The sequence below is a fragment of the Pinus tabuliformis genome, chromosome 9 (genome assembly GCF_031772625.1).
Source record: "Pinus tabuliformis cultivar Carrire ecotype Pingquan chromosome 9, CPIR1, whole genome shotgun sequence".
In the NCBI taxonomy this organism is placed as follows: Eukaryota; Viridiplantae; Streptophyta; class Pinopsida; order Pinales; family Pinaceae; genus Pinus; species Pinus tabuliformis.
Window position 1 is genome coordinate 632,320,128 of NC_142307.1, and position 20,678 is coordinate 632,340,805.

Below are 20,678 nucleotides of genomic sequence, written 5' to 3' on the forward strand. Positions count from 1 at the left end.
TCATGACCTTATTTGTGTTTGAGTTGATATGTCGTGAAGTTATATCATGCTAATATGGATTTACTATGTAGACAAGATAACCTCCCCTAGGATACATTAAGGTATGAGCTTGCTTATGTCGTCTACTTGTGCTTGAATGTTTGATTATGTCATTTATTTGGTATTTGGGTGTTTGGTGTCTATTATCTCATCTATCTGTTTCCTGAATGTTTGATTAATTGAATGATATGAGTATGTGTTTATAAGATTTATTTCCGAAACGATCTTGTATTAAGATGGTTGTACTTATACATATGTGTTGAGACAGTTGATATGTACTTGAGTGTAAGTAGGTTGTTATAGCATTATGTATTATGACTTATGAATGTGAGTTGATTGTGTATTATGACATTATTATTAGTATTGGTAAAGGTTGATTTCAAATTGATAGATATGATTGTCTTGGTATTTTAACATGTGGTTGACGTGTGAGAAGTTGCAGGGAAATATGCTTGGTATTAACATGACAAGGTAATAGTTGAATTGGCTATATAACTAACAGTGGGGTGATGTGATAGTACATAGTAATATTTAATTGCAACAAGGTAATAAGGTAAAAGAAAGGAATTGGGAAATAATTCCTTTGGCTATGTTTGGAAACCCTAATTCCAAACGAATGAGTGATTTGCATACATGAAGTCTTCTTAACCTTGATTTCCACTAATATTATGTGGGTAGGTGCTATATTCATGGAGATGTATTTGACAGGTATAACAGTTGGTGTCTAGTTATAGCTAGATCTTTCAAGGGAATTGGAGTCCCTTTAGAGATGTCATGGATGTGTTTAGTTGCAAGATAACATGCTTGGAACAACAAGGTAAGGTAACCAATATATTTTAATGTTTATTTATGCACTGATAGTTATGTGTTGATGCATAGTATGATGCAAGGGATTGCATGGAAAAGAGACTGCCATGAAATTATAAGGAAGGCTCGGGTTGAGTTTTCCTTTGGAAGCACTGGGAACCATGGGGATTGAGTCATGGTGTCTGTTATTAGTTTTTTTTTTCTTTTGGCATTTTTGATTTGGTTGTGCTTGATTGCATCTTTTCTATGTCTAGTGTAAGGCCTTGCCACTTTGTTTGCGGTGTCATATAGTTATTGATTTTCATGATTTTATTCTTTCTTGTTTCTTGCCTTTCCTTTTATGCTTTGAGTCTTGGGAATTGGTTGGTAAAGATGAAAGTTAATGGAGCTTGGGGAGAGCTGTGTGGTACTCGACAAGTAAGGTAAGACCTGGATGAAGCTCGGTGCATGTATAAGGGTAGTTGAAGGCAAGAGTATGATAGCCAATTGTATTGGTTCGATCCATTGGTGTAAATGATGATGGCAGGAAAATCATGAGAAAGCTAACAGGGAAGGTAGGTGAATGGATTTGAGGCATCATATGCCTTGGCTATGTTGGGAACTTTTGTTTTCAATGTTGTGCATGATGTGCATGGATGAAGGGAGTTCTCTTAACCTTGACCTTATGATATCTGGTATTTATGTTGTGATACATGTATGTATGTCATCTCTGACAGGGTCATCATAGATCATGATTGTTTTATGCTAATGTTTATATGCATATATGTATGTATGTACGTTGTTATCTGAAAAGGTCATCACAAATCATGATTGTTTTATGTTGATGTTTATATCTATAAATGTATCTATGTATGGCATTGTCTGACAGGGTCACCAGGGATCATTCTTGTGGAGGAATGATTGCTTATGCATGTGAATGGTATGAAGAGGTTCCTAGTTTATAAGGAATCAATGGGGAAGAGTATCCCTGATGAATATATGAGATCAATATCATGTGGATATGAATCAATATTATGTTATTATAGTATGTTTATGTTATGGACAAGTTATACCAAGGGATATATCAATGAAATGAGAGTAGTGTGGTCTGCAACATATTGGGACAACCATGGATAAGACACTGGAAGCAAGGTTTATTGCTAGAGACAGTGTGGCTTTGGATGCGTGGTAATGTTGTTGTGCATATGTTGTATATGTTGTACATGTTGCATATGTGATGTTGTGCACATGCGGTGTTGTGTATATATAATGTCTGTACATGTTTTTTATACAATGTTATGCATAGGGTGGTATAATTAGTGTTGTGTAAATATTGCATATGCATTTTTGGGTATAGATGGTGCTATGTACATGTTGTATATGAAATTCTATGTACATATGTTGTTGTGTGAATGTTGTACATATGGTGCTATGTACATATGGTGTTGTGTGCATGAATGTATAAGTGGTGTTGTGGGAATGTGGTGCCATGTACATGTTGTACATGTTGTACATATGGTGCTATGTGAAGGTGGTGTTGTGTAGATGTCATGCATATGGTGTTCTGTACATGTGGTGTTGTGTATGTCTGATATTGTGTAAACATTGTACATGCGGTATGATGTACATGTGGCATTTTGTACACGTTGTGCAAGTGGTTTTGTGTACATGTGATGTTCTGCACATGTTTTATTGGTGATGCTTTGTACAGGTGGTACTATGTACATGTGGTACATATGGTATTGGTGTACATGTGGTATTTTGTGTATGTCGTATATGTTGTGTTGCGGGCATGTGGTGCTATGTAAGTGCATTGTGTATTCGTGGTATCGCAACATATGTATTCATTGTGTTGCACTTTGTTTATGTATTTGTGTTGTTTTATACACTAGATGTAGTCATATGTATTATGTTGTGTTGTACACTAAGTGTAGGTGTATATGTCTTATGTCAAGTGTAGGTGCATGTATTGCATCGTGTTGTATGTCGCGTGTGGTTGTATGTGTATGTGCACATGGTTGAGGAGAAGGCACATGGTGATTGTCAGGTGTGGCAACTGATCTGATGTGCGTATGGAATAAGGACAAAGGTAGAAGTCAAGGATTGATTAAAGGATAAGTATCAATATTTTATTTTAGTTTTATTATGCATGTGATTTATGGTTCTGGTCTATGATGATTACATGTGATCTATGATTCTGGTTTATGATGGTTAGATGTGATTTATGATTTTAATCTATGATGGTTGTGTTTGGAGATAACCTAATGTGATATGTTTATACATGATGGTTTGGTCAAAGATGCTAGTTTGACTTGTTGTGACAGGAATTAAATGGGATTGCAAGTGTACCTTATTGACGAGCTAACAATGAGGTATGATTTGAAGTTATTTCAATTTATTTTGATTCTAATGGAAATTATGTGCTTGGTGTAGGAATGCATGAAATGCCTGATTGGGTGGTTGAAATCGACTACAAGAATTAGCAGCAACAATGAAAGAAATTTAAACAAGCAATAGTATGTTGGTAAAGCACTTCAGGAGCAAGGCCATTATGGGACATTGTTTCCCAATAGTGTCCATTAATTTTCATGAGCATGCTATGAAAGGTATGATGGTTTGAGGCATGGATATGCCTTGGGTTTGTATCTTCCAATGCAAGGAAGCCTTGCCAAGGGATGGACTACCTGGGATGGGGGTGCTAGTGGAACTTAGAAGGTGTATGATTGCACGGAAGGGGGTGACAGGATTGCCAAAGGGACTGTGTAGAAGATAAGGGAAGGCCGAGGATGGATTTTTTTGGTCATTATCATTGCCAGATGGAATCAAATGCGCATTGGGAGTGTTCCCTGGAACAATGAGATTGTAATTGTTCACTGAGAGGAAAAGTGGCGCTGGATTGTAGCAATGGACAATTTGATGTAGTTTTGACTTTGGAAGTGAATTTTCGTATTCCTAGAAAGGAGATGAATCTTGGTATTACTTTGACAGTGGAGGTGTGAGCCTTTTGATTCCCTTGTTGTAGATGCAAGCATCATATCCTTTATTTGTCAGTTGAGTAAATGTGCATATTTGTATATGTGTATACTATTGTAAATATTGTATCGAGTTGGATTTATAAAGCTCCATAGAAAATATGATTATTTGTTGGGTGAAGAAAATGTGTATGTGAGTATATGTGGTTATTATTGTAAATGTCATAATGATTTGTGTTATAAATATTCAGTAAATGATATGTTTGTCATATTTCAGCAGATGGTCATTGTAAATACTACAACAAGTTGTGTTATAAATCTCCATGGACAGTATGTTTTGTTTTCAATAGTCTTGTTGGTTATAGGTGTCATTGAACACTAAGGATGATGTTCCCCTAAGGGGGAGGGTTATGTAAAAGCCCTGGTTAAAAAATCATGTAAAAATATATAATTCCATAGGGATGGGACACGTATTCCAAGCTAAATCGTGGGAAAATCATCCTAGTGGGTGTTCATTTCGGTTATTACGGCTAAGAAAATTGATAAAGGAAATGGTAAAGGTTTTGGAAAGGCAAAATGACATTTTGGCACGTTTATTTATGAAATAATGGAAATTAGGAGAAAAGGAAGGTGAAAGGTCACAAGTTGCATGTGAGGAGGAAAATGAAGGAAAGTAATGGAAAGTAAAGAAAATAGAGGCCTTATTGATAAAAAGGCTTTTAAGGATTAGTGGGTAAGCTTGGTCAGTTAAGTTTTGGAGCTCTCTCATTATTCTCTCTCTCACTCTTGGGCACTTAGAGTTTTCTTGAAGCACTCTTGGACGATGTGGCATACTTGGAGTTTTGGAGCAAGAAGGCGCATGAAAAGTAGGAAAGCACAAGAGGACATTGGGACCAATAGCTACAATGACTTTTTCTTGCAGATACCAAGTTGCATGTATGTTTTCCTCACTAGTTTTGGCACGCATGGAATATGTGTGTAGTTTATTGGTCATGATGTGTCACTAGCATCGAGGATTGCCTGGATTGATAGTGAATTTTCCTAGCATTTCCATTTCCTGGATATCCATGGTGTTTTTGCTTTATTTCTTTGTTTTTTAGGTTAGTTATCATGTTTCCTTAGCTTGGGTTGAGTTACTAGTTCTTGGAATCCCTAGTTAGACAAACGTTCTAGAAGCCATGTAATAGATTGGGTTGAGTTACTAGTCCTGGAAGCCTTGGCTGAACAGATGCTCTAAAATACCTAGGTGGGTTGAGTTACTAGTCCTGGAAGCCCTAGTTGGACAAACGCTCTGGAAGCTTGGAATAAGTTGTGGGTTGAGTTACTAGTCATAGAAGCCTTGGTTGGAACAAACACTCTGGAGCCCTGGAAGGCTTGGGTAAGGACCAATTTTATGATGGTTTAGTGATGTCCGACCATGAGGTGGAATCACTATTTGATGGGTTGAGGTGGTTGGCCTTTGGAAGCCTTGGATGGTTTTGGATTGATGTGTTTTATGAGATCCCACATTCATGCTTGGAATATGGCACGGAAGTGAATGGATGAAGAGATATTTGGCTCAACCATTCTATGGTCGGGTGGAACATGGTAGTCTCGTCCCGAGTTTGGATTTTGCATCATCAATATGATTTTATTTCTCCTTGTATTTTATGAGTATTGTATTGGTTTATATGTGGATTATATGGCTATTTTTTCCTTGGTATTTCTATCCCTATTATGTTGGTTATAAATATGTATTAAGATGGTGACTATGTGTGTCTCTCATCATTTTTTCATTTGTAAATCAATTATCAATGTATCTATGACCTAACGGATGAAACTGCAGCTAATGTGTTGAGGCATCAATGCTTCTTAGCAATTCTCAAATGAGTATGAGACCCATATGCTTAGATATATTATTTATACATGTAGATTTCATATTCTTGATGTGTTTGGCTAAATGCATGTCATGGCTAGTAGGGGTATAGTCAAGGGATTTATCAAGTATTTGCAATTGCATCATTATTTCATTGTTATCTTTCTGTTATGAAGGTGCCATTCAATTCTGGGTAATGACCTAGGCTCTGGGCCTGAAAAAGTGGCTCAAATACCAAGGACGTTGGCACAACACTGAGAAAAATAGTCCCTAGACGTGGGCATGCCTTGTCATGAGAGCATCTAGAGCCTCTTGGACCCTATCAGGACCATAGCATGGAAGCATCCATAGGTCAAGAGGTCTTAAACCTTAGTGGGACCCAGGTGTTGGTTAGTAGAAGTGTTGGGATGGTTCTTAGGGGTCATGTAGTTGATGTGGAAGGTCTGTATTATGTGTTTCCATCGATTCCATTTTCTTAAGGTCACCTAGGATGTTGAATCCAATCATAGTAGCATCTCGTCACATGTTTACCCCGGTTGGTCAGTTACTTGGGTAGATGTGGGAGGAGGGTGTTACAGTTGATGGGTTGTACCTGTTGGACAAGAAGAGACAACTAAAGTTTACTGAATCATATTGGAAGGTTGAATTGGTGGAGGAGGAAGGTCTTTTGAGTCTAAGTTCTTGGTCTGTATCAATTTTATTTACTAGTGGAATATTTTGACTAGGTTTTCCCCTATAAAGGGGTTTTAGCCCTAACTAAGTACCTACACCTGTTGTCGTTGATATTCATTCTTTTTTTTATGATTCCTTGATGAATCTAAGATAAAAGAAGAACATAAGAAAAGATAATAAATCTACAAGAATATCACAAGTAATTATCAACATAAAAAAATATTTTTACCTTTCCAATTTTGTAACATTATGTGTGTGAGAGCTTTTTATTTTTTCGTTCTCTACTTTCTACGTAATTTCCATTCATTTGCATGCACTAATTAAAGTAAAATATACAAATCTAGTAATTTGATAAAACTATAATAGTGTAGAGTTTCAGATTTCTTATATAATATTATCAGATTTGTTGTAATGAACTGTCCAGCAGAATATCCATGGTAGTTTATAGATCATCTGTTATCATGTAATTGATATTTAAAGATGGCAAAGAGGGAAAGTGTTTCCAAGAGAATTGTTTATGAAAAAATATCAAGATCGATTACAATGTACTATATATATATATATATATATATATATATATATATATATATATATATATATATATATATATATATATATATATATATATATATATATATATATATATATATATTTAACACACACCAAATAATATTCTAATTTAGATAATTTGTGTGATTCATTTCCGTAATAGAATATACATATTAATACATGTCACTCACCCTTGGTTTTCATCTTCCAAGAGGTCTCTTGGACTTATATGACTTTTGGAATTTATTCATACCCTAACAGATTAGGTGTCCAACATTCCCCCATAATCTGAAGTGGTGTATGTGAATCTGAAAAGAGAGCTAAAATACAAGAATATATGGCAGTGAATGGCTGGATGTGCTCTCTAAAATGGTGGTTTAAGGAAGACCACAAACCAAATGAAGTAGAAAAAATAAAAGTTTCTACCGACGGTGATTTAAGGTTGACCACCAACTCTTGAACTTGGCTTGAAGTAGTTCCTAGAATAGTTCCAAATCTGGCTACAAGTTGAAGTATTTTGCGAAGTGGAAGTGCTTCCTAATGATGGTTTAAAGATGACCATAAATTGATGAAACATGTAGTAGAAGTCAAGGTATTATACAAGTGAAAGTTTAAGGTAGACCACCAACCAAATCATGCTCATGGAACATCAATCTATCTCTAGCTACAATTATCTCTCTGGTACTAGCTAACTCTAACTTTAGGCTCTAGCAGTTGGCTTTGGTTTAGGCTATGGCTTAATATCGCTTGATTTATCTTCAAATTTGGTAACTAACCATCAATTGCCCCCTAATATATACAAAGTGATAAGATGATTATTTCTCCATTGTAAGATGTGTCAATACTCAAGAATGAACTCTAAGGTATGATTGATATATCTTCTTGGTTGTTGAAGATCATTGCCAAGAAGTGATCCATCCAAGGTGAATCTTTGTTCTTGCAAGAGTCTTGCTTCTAGAACATATGTCTAAATCATGACTATGTTTTCCACAATGCTAACAAGGGTGGAGATCAAAGCATTGATCTTTTACATGGACAACTTGATCACAATTTTGGCATTTAACAATCTGATTTAATGGTCATGGAAGAGGAGCAATTGAAGGTGAATTGTCCTGAAGAAATCTAGCACCCTGAAATCATATTGGTTTGGAATAGTTTGGAATGTAAAAGAACACATCATTTTCATATCTTAGAACAGTTCTATGTTTGTTGTCAATAATTTCTTCCCAAAGTCTAATGATGGGTTGGGAAGTGTAGGCTAAACTTATGCATGTTCGTGTGACACTACTCCTAAAGTGCCCTCATTTATATGATCAAGTGTTGGATACTGATAAGAGTCTATATCAAACTCAAAAAGAGAATTATTCTAAATAAGAAATGATTAAGAATGATGTCTCTTTTATTGTAGTTCATCTCACTAGAGCTATGATTTGAGTTAGAGAAACATAGTTTTTTCATGTGCATCTTGTAAACCGGCTCAAAAATCAGTGAGGATTTTGATTGTAATAAAATCAACAGTGGAGAATATTATAAGAATATCTAGCAACTGATCTGGATTTAAACAAGAACACAACAAATTACATATATAACCATAAATACAGAGATGCAACAGAAATAACACTTCATTTCATTAATATCAAATACTGAAGTATGCTTACAAACAGAATGGAAAGAAGACTAGCTCGGGTGATGACAACGTATCTCCGAGAAGAGATGTAGAGGCTAGATTGCTCTAAACTAAGTTAGAATGAGGCTCAAGGGCCTTTTCATTATTGAACAATAAGAGAAAACCCTAAATAACCAAAAATCTAACTCGAGGAGATGTAACACCAAGAGTTTATGGGCCCCATTGGGGTTCGCTGGGCAGCCAACTTCCCGGGGTTCTAAATTGGTCATATTATCTTCGTTTGACACGTATGATACCTCGTTGGAAAGATCTCTCTAAGGAATACAGTTGTTGATGTGATTGCAATAGCAATCGCCAAACCAATTTTGCCAAAAAATGTCGTTTAGGGCCTCAAAACAGCTTTGAAAGTTCAAGACCCGAAAAATTGCCAAAAATAGCAAATTGTGCTGCAATTAAGGAAACTGAAAAAATGAAAAAGATAGTGGTGGGTGTCCAAGTGGTATAGGTGGATGGCCACCAACATCCACCTCGATCAAAAACTCTAATAACTCCGTAATTCTAACCATTTTCTTGATATCTTAAACTCAACAAATGATAAAATAATTAAGGAAAAGAGATACATGCTTGTACCCTTAAGAATCCAACCTTTACAAACCACAAGTTATGGGCATCAAATGCTCACAAATGTCGAAATTCCATATAAAATTTCAAATTTGTAACCTAATGTGTACAACTTTATGTTTTTGCATATAGTTATCATCACCAAAGTCAAGTAGTGTCCACGAATTAGGTTTAGTATCCCGACCATGAACTTTCTCAAATTGTTGTTTCTTTTTTTGCTATATCAATCTCTGGAAATGAAAATGTCGTAGCAATGTACAGTATACTAGAGGCTTCACATATAAATCTTGAATATAGATTTCCTGCTCATCATTTGCAACTTTTACTAAAATAAACAAAAAAATAAAGACAAGATAATATATTCATGATTGCTCCAATGCTTCCTGTCTAGCCATCCTTATCTAAGCATAATTAACAGAATTTAGTGTTATTAATTATGGATGAAAAGAACTAGACGATCTCAAACCATTGTTTGGATAAAATGATAATGGAGAAATTTACTCTCATAAAACTAGAGAAATGTATCCTAAATTTCCGAATGGAGAAGTTGCGAGGACATGTGTAGAATGCAAGATTGATAGAACGTCATTGTGGAGAAATGGCCTTGAAAGAACAAAGTCTATGTGTAGTGCGTATGATATCTGATTCAATAATATCGGAAATTGCAAGTAGCATAAATCAGTGGTGGTTCCCTTGGAAACTTCATTTTCATATTTGTAAATCCCTTAGTCGACTTCATGCTCACATTTGAAAATTGTACCCTCATCTTCTCACCAGGTGGTAGCCTAACGAAATCTCTACTAAACCACTACTTCAGGAATATTCTCCTCTTTAGAGCTAGCAATAGTCACACCGTGTAGCAAAGCCGTGAATACACAGTAAAAAAACAACTTACTGTTACGAGGAGACAATAAAGAATGCCAACGGTATCCTTGTAAAAACGATACAACAAATTAGTGGTGTTTCTAAGAGCTGAGGCGAGTCAAGGATGGAGCAGAGAATAATAGTGTCGATAAGTGCAAAGATCACCCAAAACAGTAGATTGGACAACCTTGAATGTGAATGGAATTTCTTCTTTCTCCGAATGTAACAACAACAAGCACAGGGGTTTTAGCTCTAGCAAGCTAGAATGGTAGATAAACAGGTGAGAATATGAGTGGATTGATTTGTTGGTGAGAGTCAACTGGGTCGGTTAACCACCTACACAAACTTTTTAGTTGGGTGATACCTCATTCACGTTTTCACGCCGTAAGGCGTTTCCCTCTGAAATGAACTCCCCCAAATGCCTTTCTGTCCTAATCGTAGCCGTTAGATCTTTTGTTAGACGATTAAACAAAAATCAACCGTCTGATTTAATAAAAAATGTTTTAAACCATTAAAAAATATTTAAAAATGTTCCACTTTCCACTTGACATCTGTGCGCCGAGCATGGGAAAAGCCCCATTCCAGTGTCGTTTGGACTGCATATTCTTGCAAGGATTACTCCTACCTCATTCAGAGAAAATACCAGAAGGGCTTCGATGACTGCAAAGACTGCTTCAATCTTCAAGGCCGGGAGAAAACCAGGTAGGTAAATGGCGGTGGCTCCATGGATTACTCTGTAAAGGAGACCATGCAGAGCAGATATGTACATTCATACGGATCTAGGTAGTTCCATGTAGTTTACAAAACAGTTCCATATGTTCATGCAGATAGGGCCGTGCAATCCATAAAGCAACACAGTCCAGACATACAACATATCGTATCTTCTCGGGTCAACTGTGCTGCTCAGTTTAGGGTGATTTGTTGACCATAGAGCTGCTGGATTTTAGCACACTGTGAAGGTTTCTTCATAAGTGTTTTTGAAAGAATGAAAATCTGATTTTGAAGGATAAATTACCTCTGTATGTGTGAAACTGTTTTATGCTTCCACTATTTAATTTCCAGCTATTGTGTGATTGATGATATGGCCTGAAATTTAATTTTTGGTTAATTAAATTCAGCAAGTTATTTGTTTAATTAAGATCATAACGGCATTAGTCATCCGACCATTCTTACTGTAGTGTGCCCTACCCTAATGGCAATAACCCTCAAAGGGATGAGGCTAGCGATCATGCATGTTGGAATTTGAGAAGTGCAGGTGTGTCCGCTTTCTAATATTAAGCAGTCCACCAGGATTTCATTTTTCACTGTTGTGTCCACTGTGACCTACCCCAAATGGCAGGAGTCTCAAAGGGCAGAGATGTGTGATGGTGCATATTAGATACTAGGCAGTCCTCTTGAATTCCTTTCTTGTTGTAGTCTGCCCTAAACTAATGGTAGGAGTTTCAAAGGGATGAGACTGTGCGATGGTGCATGTCAAACACTAAGCATTCCATCAGTATTCAGTTCATAATGTAGTGTGCCCTGTCCTGATCCCTAACGACACAAAGTCTCAAAGGAATGAGGATGGGAAATGGTTCATATTCATTTTGAGTAGTGGGTGTGTCTACTTTCTAAAAATAAACTGTCCACGAGGATTCCATTCTTACTGCAGTATGCCCTATCCTCATAGCAGGAATCTCAAAGGGGATGAGATTGGGGTAACGATGCATATTGGATACCATGCAGTCCACCCATATTACATTCTTACTGTAATGGACCCTACCCAAATGGCAGGAAATCTCAAAGGCACGAGGCTGGGAGACGGGGTATAATGTATTTTGAGAAGTTCAGGCGTGTCTACTAAATCTCGAAGGTATGAGGCTGGTTGATGGTGGATACTGAATCCTAGGCAGTCCCCCAGGGTTACATTCTTGCTGTAGTGTGTTCTATCTGAAGGCAAGAGTCTCAAAGGGGCGAGGCTGGGTGATGATGCGTATTGGATATTAAGCAGTCCACCAGGATTGCGTTCTTCCTGTAGTCTGTCCCACCCTAATGGCGGTGGCTCCATGGATTACTCTATCGACGAGGTCTTGAATTTGAAGAAGAAGATAATTCGAATTGGGTTGGACATCGGAGGAGGAACAGGAACTTTTGCTGTGAGAATGAGGGAGCGGAATGTAACAATTATTACGACTTCCATGAACTTGAACGGGCCCTTCAACAGTTTCATTGCCTCCAGAGGGGTTATTCCCATGTATATCACTATAACACAGAGGCTGCCATTCTTTGAAAATACTTTGGACATTGTTCATTCTATGCATGTCTTGAGCAATTGGATTCCCTCACAGCATGCTGCCAGGCGGTCCCATGATATGACGGGGCCGTCGGGTCAGCAAACATGAACGTATATGCCTGTAATAGCGACAAGAAAACCGTAGAAAAGAAAATATAAGGGGGCGAAGAAGGGAAAAATCGAAAGTATGTACAGGTGGGTTGAGCAGATTTGCCACTGGGTATCATCGAGATTGCCACTGGGCATCATCGAGATTGCATGTTTCGATCACCCATTCAGGAACTATCGGTGGGCCTTTCCATTTTGTTGTCAAAAAATTTCCTCCGATTCGAACGCAGACAAATTGATTAGAAACCCACTCAGCCATTGGCATTCCCTCCTCCTTTTTTTCGAGGCTTCGATCAAATTTCTCTTATCTGCTCTGTACTAGGTGAATTGGGTCTCAGCCATAATCGAGCTTTGGGTTTCAGTCATAATCGAGCTTTGGGTTTCAGTTATAATCGAGCTTTGAAATCTGCAGAAAGGAGGTTATTGAGAGAAGAATAAGTGGATTTGCAGGTTGCTGCCAATTTGATGATTTTGATTGAATGTGCTAATTAACATAATGGTAGAATAGGGAAAATCGAGCTTGGGAGCTTGTCTTTTATTTATATTCAGCTTGATTATATATATATATTAGTTCGGGTGAAGCGGCATCATGGTGCAGGGAGCAATTTAGGGCAGCTTTTATGATAACAATAATAAGAACTGAACCTTGTTTTTGGGCCTGGATTTAACCGTGGTGGAAATGGAGCCGGGTTTTAGGAGAGAGTTTTTAGCAATCATGGCTAGCGATCTTATGACTAAATATCACGATGGCACTACAAAAATAGATGCGGATGAAACTGTTGGTGAAGAACGCCATCTGAGACACAAGCGCACCAAGTATCATCTGGTAATTTTCCCAGTGAATAATGCTCATTGTTTATATTTTTATTTTTCAAGTCCTTTATTTGAGTTTTAGCTTTTTTTTATTACGAATCTGGCCTGCATGAACATACCCATCATTGATTATGTTGAGTTTGATTATATGTTGTAGTATGAGTTATAAAACCAACAAATAGACTTTAATCCTATGGTTGTTACAGGACATATTCATTGTTCTTTTCATTTTTATGGAGTGTAGTTTGCTTTGGGTGAGTCTTTATTTTTGAAATAAATGGATCAGGGTTGGTCTCTAGGCCGAAAGGAGCCTAAAGGTATCCATATCATCAGCCTGTGAGAATACAGATGGAGTTGGGGAGAGTGATTTGGAGAGGGACCTGGTTCACCATGATTGCAACGAGTGAAATGAAATGTTTGAAAATTTATGAGAAGCTGGTGCAGAGCTGCTAAGCCACATCTAGAAAGCAAAACCAAATAAACATCTCTCCTTAGGACATGCAGAGATGGAATTAAAGATTTTTAAGTTTTTAACCATTCAATTTACCTCCATTTTTCCAATGGCTATGATGTTTGAAAATTTATGTAGAACTGCTAAGCCTCATCTATAACGTGAGTGGAACATAAGCATAAAGTTAAGATTGAGCCTTGAGCTTTGCTAGTGAAAAACCAAATAAACATCTCTCCTTAGGACCTGTAGAGGTGGAGTAAAAGAGTCTTTAAGTTTTTAACTATTCAATTCACCTCCCTTTTTCCAATGGCTATGTTGAAATGTTTTGAGAAAAGTGATTTGAAGAGTACCCTGGGTCACCAAGACTGTTATGAATGAAAGTGTAAATGGATAAGAAATTGGTTGAAACCTCCCAGAGTACTTCAAGAATGTTGGTGACTTACAAGTATGAAGCTATGTTTGAGCCCTGAAATTCTGTTGGGCAAAATTAAATAAAACATCATTTGCTCAAAATACGTTTTTGCCCAAAATTTGTTTAAATCGTCAATAATACGATGTTTGCCGTATTAGTGGCACTCTGAATTTGTTTACAACCTCAATAAAATTTTTGTTTTTACCTGGTTGGTCATTAATAAATTTTGAATGTCTTGAGAATCTTGATTTTTTTTGTAGGGTATCAAGAATTGAAAATATGTCTTTTGACATTGTTGAGGAATTTAAGAAAGTTGTGTGCTTCTACAAAACTTCGTTGAGGCATTGCATGGTGTGGATTTCCTTAGTTTGTTTTTGTATCTACCTTCTATTCTCTTTGGCAATGATGCTTCTATTTCATGTTTTGGTGGATTAGCAGGGGAGCCCTGTAACAAGCACAACATTCTCTCCAGGATTTTTGTTGCATCCATTCGAGGAGGCTAGTCCATTGGGTTTAACGCTGAAGAAAACACCTTCATTCATAGAACTTATTCAAATGAATCTTTCTGAAGGGGACTCAGCAGCTCCCTTAGCTATAAATAATTCCAGCCTGGAGGTGGGGAGAAAGAATGAATCAAAGTGTGCACCAGGACCGGCTATTGCTGACAAGTACAAGGCCTCAAACTTCCCAGCCTTGGTTTTGAGAATTGGTTCTTGGGAGGTAATATGCATAAGAAATTAATACAGCTAAGTTTGCATATTAAATTCTTCAATCTTGTCAGAACATATTAAATATTTTTTGTTCACCTGAACAAGCCTTTTGATAGGCACTGATGGAAACTCATGATATGGTAGTAAGTAATGCACATTTAGCAAGATTGCATTGACATAAAGATGCTGATGATGCCAGCGTATTTCAAGATATGAAGGAGACTTGGTGGTAAAATGCTATGATGCAAAGCGTAGACTTGTTTGGGAAGTCTTGGAGGGTGGTCTGAAGAGCAATATGGAGATTCATTGGTCAGATATAACCTCTTTGAAGACTAGTTATCCCGACAATGAACCTGGTACCCTAGAGATTGAAGTAAGCATCAGGTTTTGCTTATTTTTTGTGTCCTACTTGAGGCGGAGTTGAAGTGCAGGTGATTTTGGTATTTCTATACCAGTATCTTTTCTTCTGTATCATACAGGTACGACTTCCATGAACTTGAACGAGCCCTTCAACAGTTTCATTGCCTCCAGAGGGGTTATTCCCATGTATATCACTATAACACAGAGGCTGCCATTCTTTGAAAATACTTTGGACATTGTTCATTCTATGCATGTCTTGAGCAATTGGATTCCCTCACAGCTGCTGGAATTTGTACTCTATGATATCTACAGGATTCTGAGACCTGGAGGCCTGTTCTGGCTAGATCATTTTTTCTGCACAAAGGATCAGCTGAAGATCTATGTGCCCATGATTGAGCAGCTAGGGTATAAGAAGCTGAAATGGTCTGTTGCCCCTAAGTTGGATAGAGGGTCCGAGCTCAAAGAAATGTATATCTCTGCTGTCTTGGAGAAGCCACTTAAGAGGCAGTGCACATGCTACTTGTATATGTATTTTTAAGTTTCATGGGCTTAAGGCCCCTTAACTTAAAACAAATAAACATTTCTCTCTGTAATGTATTTTAATTTTCAATTATGGGAATATATATGATGCCCTTGCCTGTTTTTAAGATATTTGCCACTTTCAGTGTATGGTTCATGTATCTGGGTTTGATTTAGGGCTCCAAGATTTTCATATTCATATTAATATATAAAACACATCTGCAATTTGAATTTCTGGATTTTCTACCGTGCCATGGTTTTCATTGATTTTTGAAAAAATGTGGATGGTTCATCTGTAATGGTCAAGGGTTGAAATTCAATGGCCATGTTTAGTAGGTCTTGACTGCAATGGCGAAACTGCAAATTAATTGGAATTCATCGAGATAAGCTTATCAAGAGAAATGATAAGCTTATCTCATGACAAATAGGAAAAGCGGTGATGTTGAATTCTAGAGAACAAATTGATTAAAATTAGAAGCCCAAAGGACATGGACCAAGAGAATTTTGTGCGCCAAATCCAAATGTAGTCATTTTGAAAGAAAATGGCACTTTTGAAGAACTTCATGAGTACTCAGATCCTTCAACCAATGAAAGAATTCAAGAATCAAATTTCCTAGAATGCATGCAATGTGAAGAGAGCATACAAACTTTTACTCCGTAAAACTATGATGAACATGAAAATTATGAAAAAGATCAAGAGAATTTCATTCAAGAAAGAGCTCAACTAAGTAGGTTCAAGCCTAGAAATCAAGTAGGTAAAGGAAAAGCATTCAATAATACTCCTCATTCAACCCTTCATCAAGCTAATGAATAGCATACAAGGAACAAGCTAATGCAATGATGAAGATGACTTATAACATAATGAATGAATTGATAGAGCTACAAATTACTCATTCTTTTGTTAAAGTGATTAAAATACCTCAACAAAAGGAGAACTTGTTGAAAGCCTAGGAGAATACAAATCCATCAAGCTCAAGAATAGAAACAACTTTTATCAGTAGTTAACAAAGACCCAAGTACCTCCACCTAGAGTAAGAAGAAAGATACTCCTTTTTATCTCTCTCAAAAATCATGATTTTTATCTTACATAATTGCATGGTCCATAGTTGTCTACAAATAATATAATGCCACTTTCAATTATGAAGTTTTTAGGATTGGGACACCAAATATTATGAAGCCCCAAAAAAGTATACACGCTATTGGTTCAAAATAGATTCCTTCCTATGATAAAATTAAAGATTTTTGTGCATGGATAAGCTCTGCTCCACATATAAATACAATCTTCTCTCTAATTGTAGTTGACTTTCCAATGGCTTATGGAGTTGTTGTTGGTTGTGATTAATCAAATAGCTGATCGTACCTACGGTTGTATAAATTTGTTTTACTTTTGTATGATCTATGAAATGGATTTTGAAGGGCTGTAAAGCTTTCAAATGAAATATTTGCTCCGGATCTATCCTATACAAATTTGTGACAGAAATAGTGACTAAGATGGCCATAAAGCGATCTCTTACTTCCAGATTAAAGGTTATTTGGGCACAAGTACCATGCGAAATTAGATACAGAGGTTCATTAAATAAAAAAAACAGTTATATTCACTTGGAGCTGGTGCCGAAGAGGATTTGTTGTCTCGTGCAGAAGCTTTCACATTCAAGCTTTGGCCTGATGATGTGGATTGCATGATGTGCTTTTTATTGTTCACTGATGAAATATTTGATGCATTTTAAAAAGAATTCTGAGAAATAGTTTGACAAACCATCTAATAGTTCTAACAGATCACTTGGTGAAAGCATTGCTTAAAGCATATTCAGAATAATATTTGTATTGTTGTGCAGGTAATGAAGTATGGTACAAATGAAACACTACTAGACCAAGCCTTAAATGGCCATTCAGCACAGGTGTTATTTTAGCCAATTTGGAACCCACGAGTGCTTTATCTTGATTATGGTCTTTTATCAAAAGGTGGCAAATCACTTTTAGACAATACTTTTATTTCAAACTGGCGATCAAATGCAAAAACAAATTTGTTTCTCCGCGGCTCTCTCCTCTTTTTTATGAAACTCTGCTTAAATGTAGTCAACTATTTATCATGCTGGAATCGCGGCTCTCTCCTCTTTTTTATGAAACTCTACTTAAATGTAATCAACTATTTATCATGCTAGAATCATACAACTATTTCCTTGATATATACCAAACGCTAGAAGAGAATATGAAGAGGAAGAGCAAGCTGCTTTCCCAAGTTCTTGATCACATGATATTGCTTCTTCTAATGTATTTCTGTGAGACACTAAGGGATCTTCTAACACCACAAATTGTTCAGCAAGAGATTCAGAGGAGTGCAACACCCGCCTCTGTGTGGAAGATCTGTCAGAAACAACCAACTTCAAGAGTTAGATTCGTAGATCTATTACTTGATTAGAAGAGAAAATGAAGATTAAGTGGTTACTCTAGAGTCTAAATGACAAAATGAATCTTTAATTACGAATGGAATAACAAGCAGATACGGTATACAGTAAAATCGCGTCATTTTTATGGTTGTGAAATGTAGAATTTGTGTACTGTGTCCAAACTCTTTGTAACAGTGATAAGGACTTGGCCTCTTCTTCAATACACAAAATAGGGTTCCTTTATTTTACTAATATAGATGACATATGATGCCCACTGATTGTCTTTTCAAGGCTTGGAAATATATGCATACAAAATCTCGACTTCCTTAAATTATGAACGGCCTTAGAACTGTCCTTTAAAAGATTCTCCGCTTCCTTACAAATATGTGGAATGACAAGTCCACCACCTTTCTTCTTTTATAGCCCAGAGATCAAGAAATCACAGCTCCAATGACCTATACTGGTCGGCCAAATTCACAGAGCATGACAGTATATAGCAGTGCTTTATGTGACATAGGCTTCTTGGCCTTATTACAAGCACAAGGAATAAGTAGGCATCTTCTTAGATAAAACAATCGACATTAACAAAACTTTCTCTCTTCAATAACTCAGAGAACAAAGAGGCATGAATAGGTCTGATTCACTGTCTGAATTGAAGAGCAAGAGAGAATATACGACAGTAAGGAGAGACCATGCAGAGCAGATATGTACATTCATACGGATCTAGGTAGTTCCATGTGGTTTACAAAATAGTTCCATATGTTCATGCAGATAGGGCCGTGAAATCCATAAAGCAACACAGTCCAGACATACATCATGCCGTATCTTCTCGAGCCAACTGTACTGCTCAGTTTAGGGTGATTTTTTGACCATAGAGCTGCTAGATTTTAGCACACTATGAAGGTTTCTTCGTAAGTGTTTTTGAAAGAATGAAAATCTGATTTTGAAGGAGAAATTACCTCTGTATGTGTGAAACTGTTTTATGCTTCCACTATTTAGTTTCCAGCTATTGTGTAATTGATGATATGGCCTAAAATTTAATTTCTGTTTAATTAAATTCAACAAGTTATTTGTTTAATTAAGATCTTAAGGGCATTAGTCATCTGGCCATTCTTACTGTAGTGTGCCCTACCCTAATGGCAGTAACCCTCAAAGGGATGAGGCCAGCAATCATGCATGTTGGATTTTGAGAAGTGCAGGTGTGTCCGCTTTTTAATATTAAGCAGTCCACCATAACATTTCTGTCTCCATACCACAAGATCGAGAACAGAGTAATCCTTTCTCCAAGGTTGGCTTCATGAAATGACCTTTGGCATATTCTTGTGTTCTTGCACTTTTCTTGGCCTCCTAGGAGAATAAAGTTATTTTCAAAAGACTTATCCAAAAGCATACTTATGCCCAGAATGTAAAAGAGAGATAGCTCCATTGCATAGCAGACCTTTATTGTTTCTTGTGCTCAGAACAATAGGAACACTTGGCTCCTTCTTAATGTGGTTCAGAGAACTAGGCCAACAACTTGGTTCTTCATTGCTCCATAGGACTCTCTTTAATTCATTGATCAAATCCAAATAAATATATGTATCCCTAGAGTCACTTATTTGATCCTCAACAAATTTTCTTGTTGGACATCTTTGTTTACAAGACTTGAATTTATGTGAGCACAGGTGACTGGATGGAAGGACTGCTAGCTTCAGAATTCTAATGCGGAGGTGCCAAAGGGATCAGATCTTCAAACATACTGTTGACTGCTTTATCCACTGTGAAGATTGGACTCAGATCAACAAATTCTTAAAACAAAACTCTTCATTGACTTCTTATCATGACACGTGGTTTAGCTGCTGAAGGAGGACTTTCCTATTGTAAGAACATTGAAATATTACCTCCGCAAATAGCATATCAAAAGTCCCTAAAAAAAACTAAATCACTGCATTAAATGGGTAATATGCAATAAATTACCCAATCCATGATGAGGAGGGGTCCTTCGCATCCAGGCATCCATATTCATAAGACCGTCTTTCATAAGATCCTGGCTCAACGCATTAAAGTGCCCAATGACCTAATCAAGATGCCAAAATCAGTGTCCTCACAGTGCCCTCTGCTCATTGTGCTCGCCAAGACATAGGATCAGCCATGCACATCCTTCTTCCAATGTGTTCTTCATGAGGCACCTTGAGAGATACCATACCTCTGATTTTATGTTCACACACGCTGCTACAGGGGTCTGCTCCAAAGTGCCTCACACTTCTTCTATCTTCCAGACTTCCAAGGGTATTGTCACCCTTATCCAATGGTGCCAACACAAAGGAGTTGCAAACTTTTCTTGGATGAACTTCCTTTGCTTCAGTTGCTAGACAAAAATAGGATCACATGGAGGGCTGCCACTAAACCTTCTCAAAAAAATCACATCAACTGCTAGATAATGACATTATGGAGGGCTTTTACTATTATTCAAAAATCATTTTCAGACTGATGTCTAAAGGGACCATCCCTTCTCATAACTGCATCCTCTATTTTTATTGGCTTCAGGGCACCTCTTATGAAGGTTTCAAACACATGAATATATATTCCTTATTGATTTGCAAGTTGGCTTGAATGGAACATGCTTTTAACACTTTTAAATATATCTATATATTGCGCTTGTAACAGTGATAAGGACTTAGC

General features: G+C 37.0%; 1 protein-coding gene across 1 annotated transcript in view; it reads left to right on the forward strand.

The window, feature by feature from the left end:
* The window catches only part of LOC149150222 (putative methyltransferase At1g29790), a 70,114-nt gene extending 54,465 nt beyond the window's left edge, over positions 1-15,649 (forward strand). The window contains exons 2-4 of the mRNA XM_089442738.1: positions 10,549-10,687; positions 12,003-12,239; positions 15,319-15,649. Coding sequence (XP_089298864.1) covers positions 10,549-10,687; positions 12,003-12,239; positions 15,319-15,649 — 707 coding nt within the window. The remainder of the gene's footprint in view (positions 1-10,548; positions 10,688-12,002; positions 12,240-15,318) is intronic.
* The last annotated feature ends 5,029 nt before the right edge of the window (positions 15,650-20,678 follow it).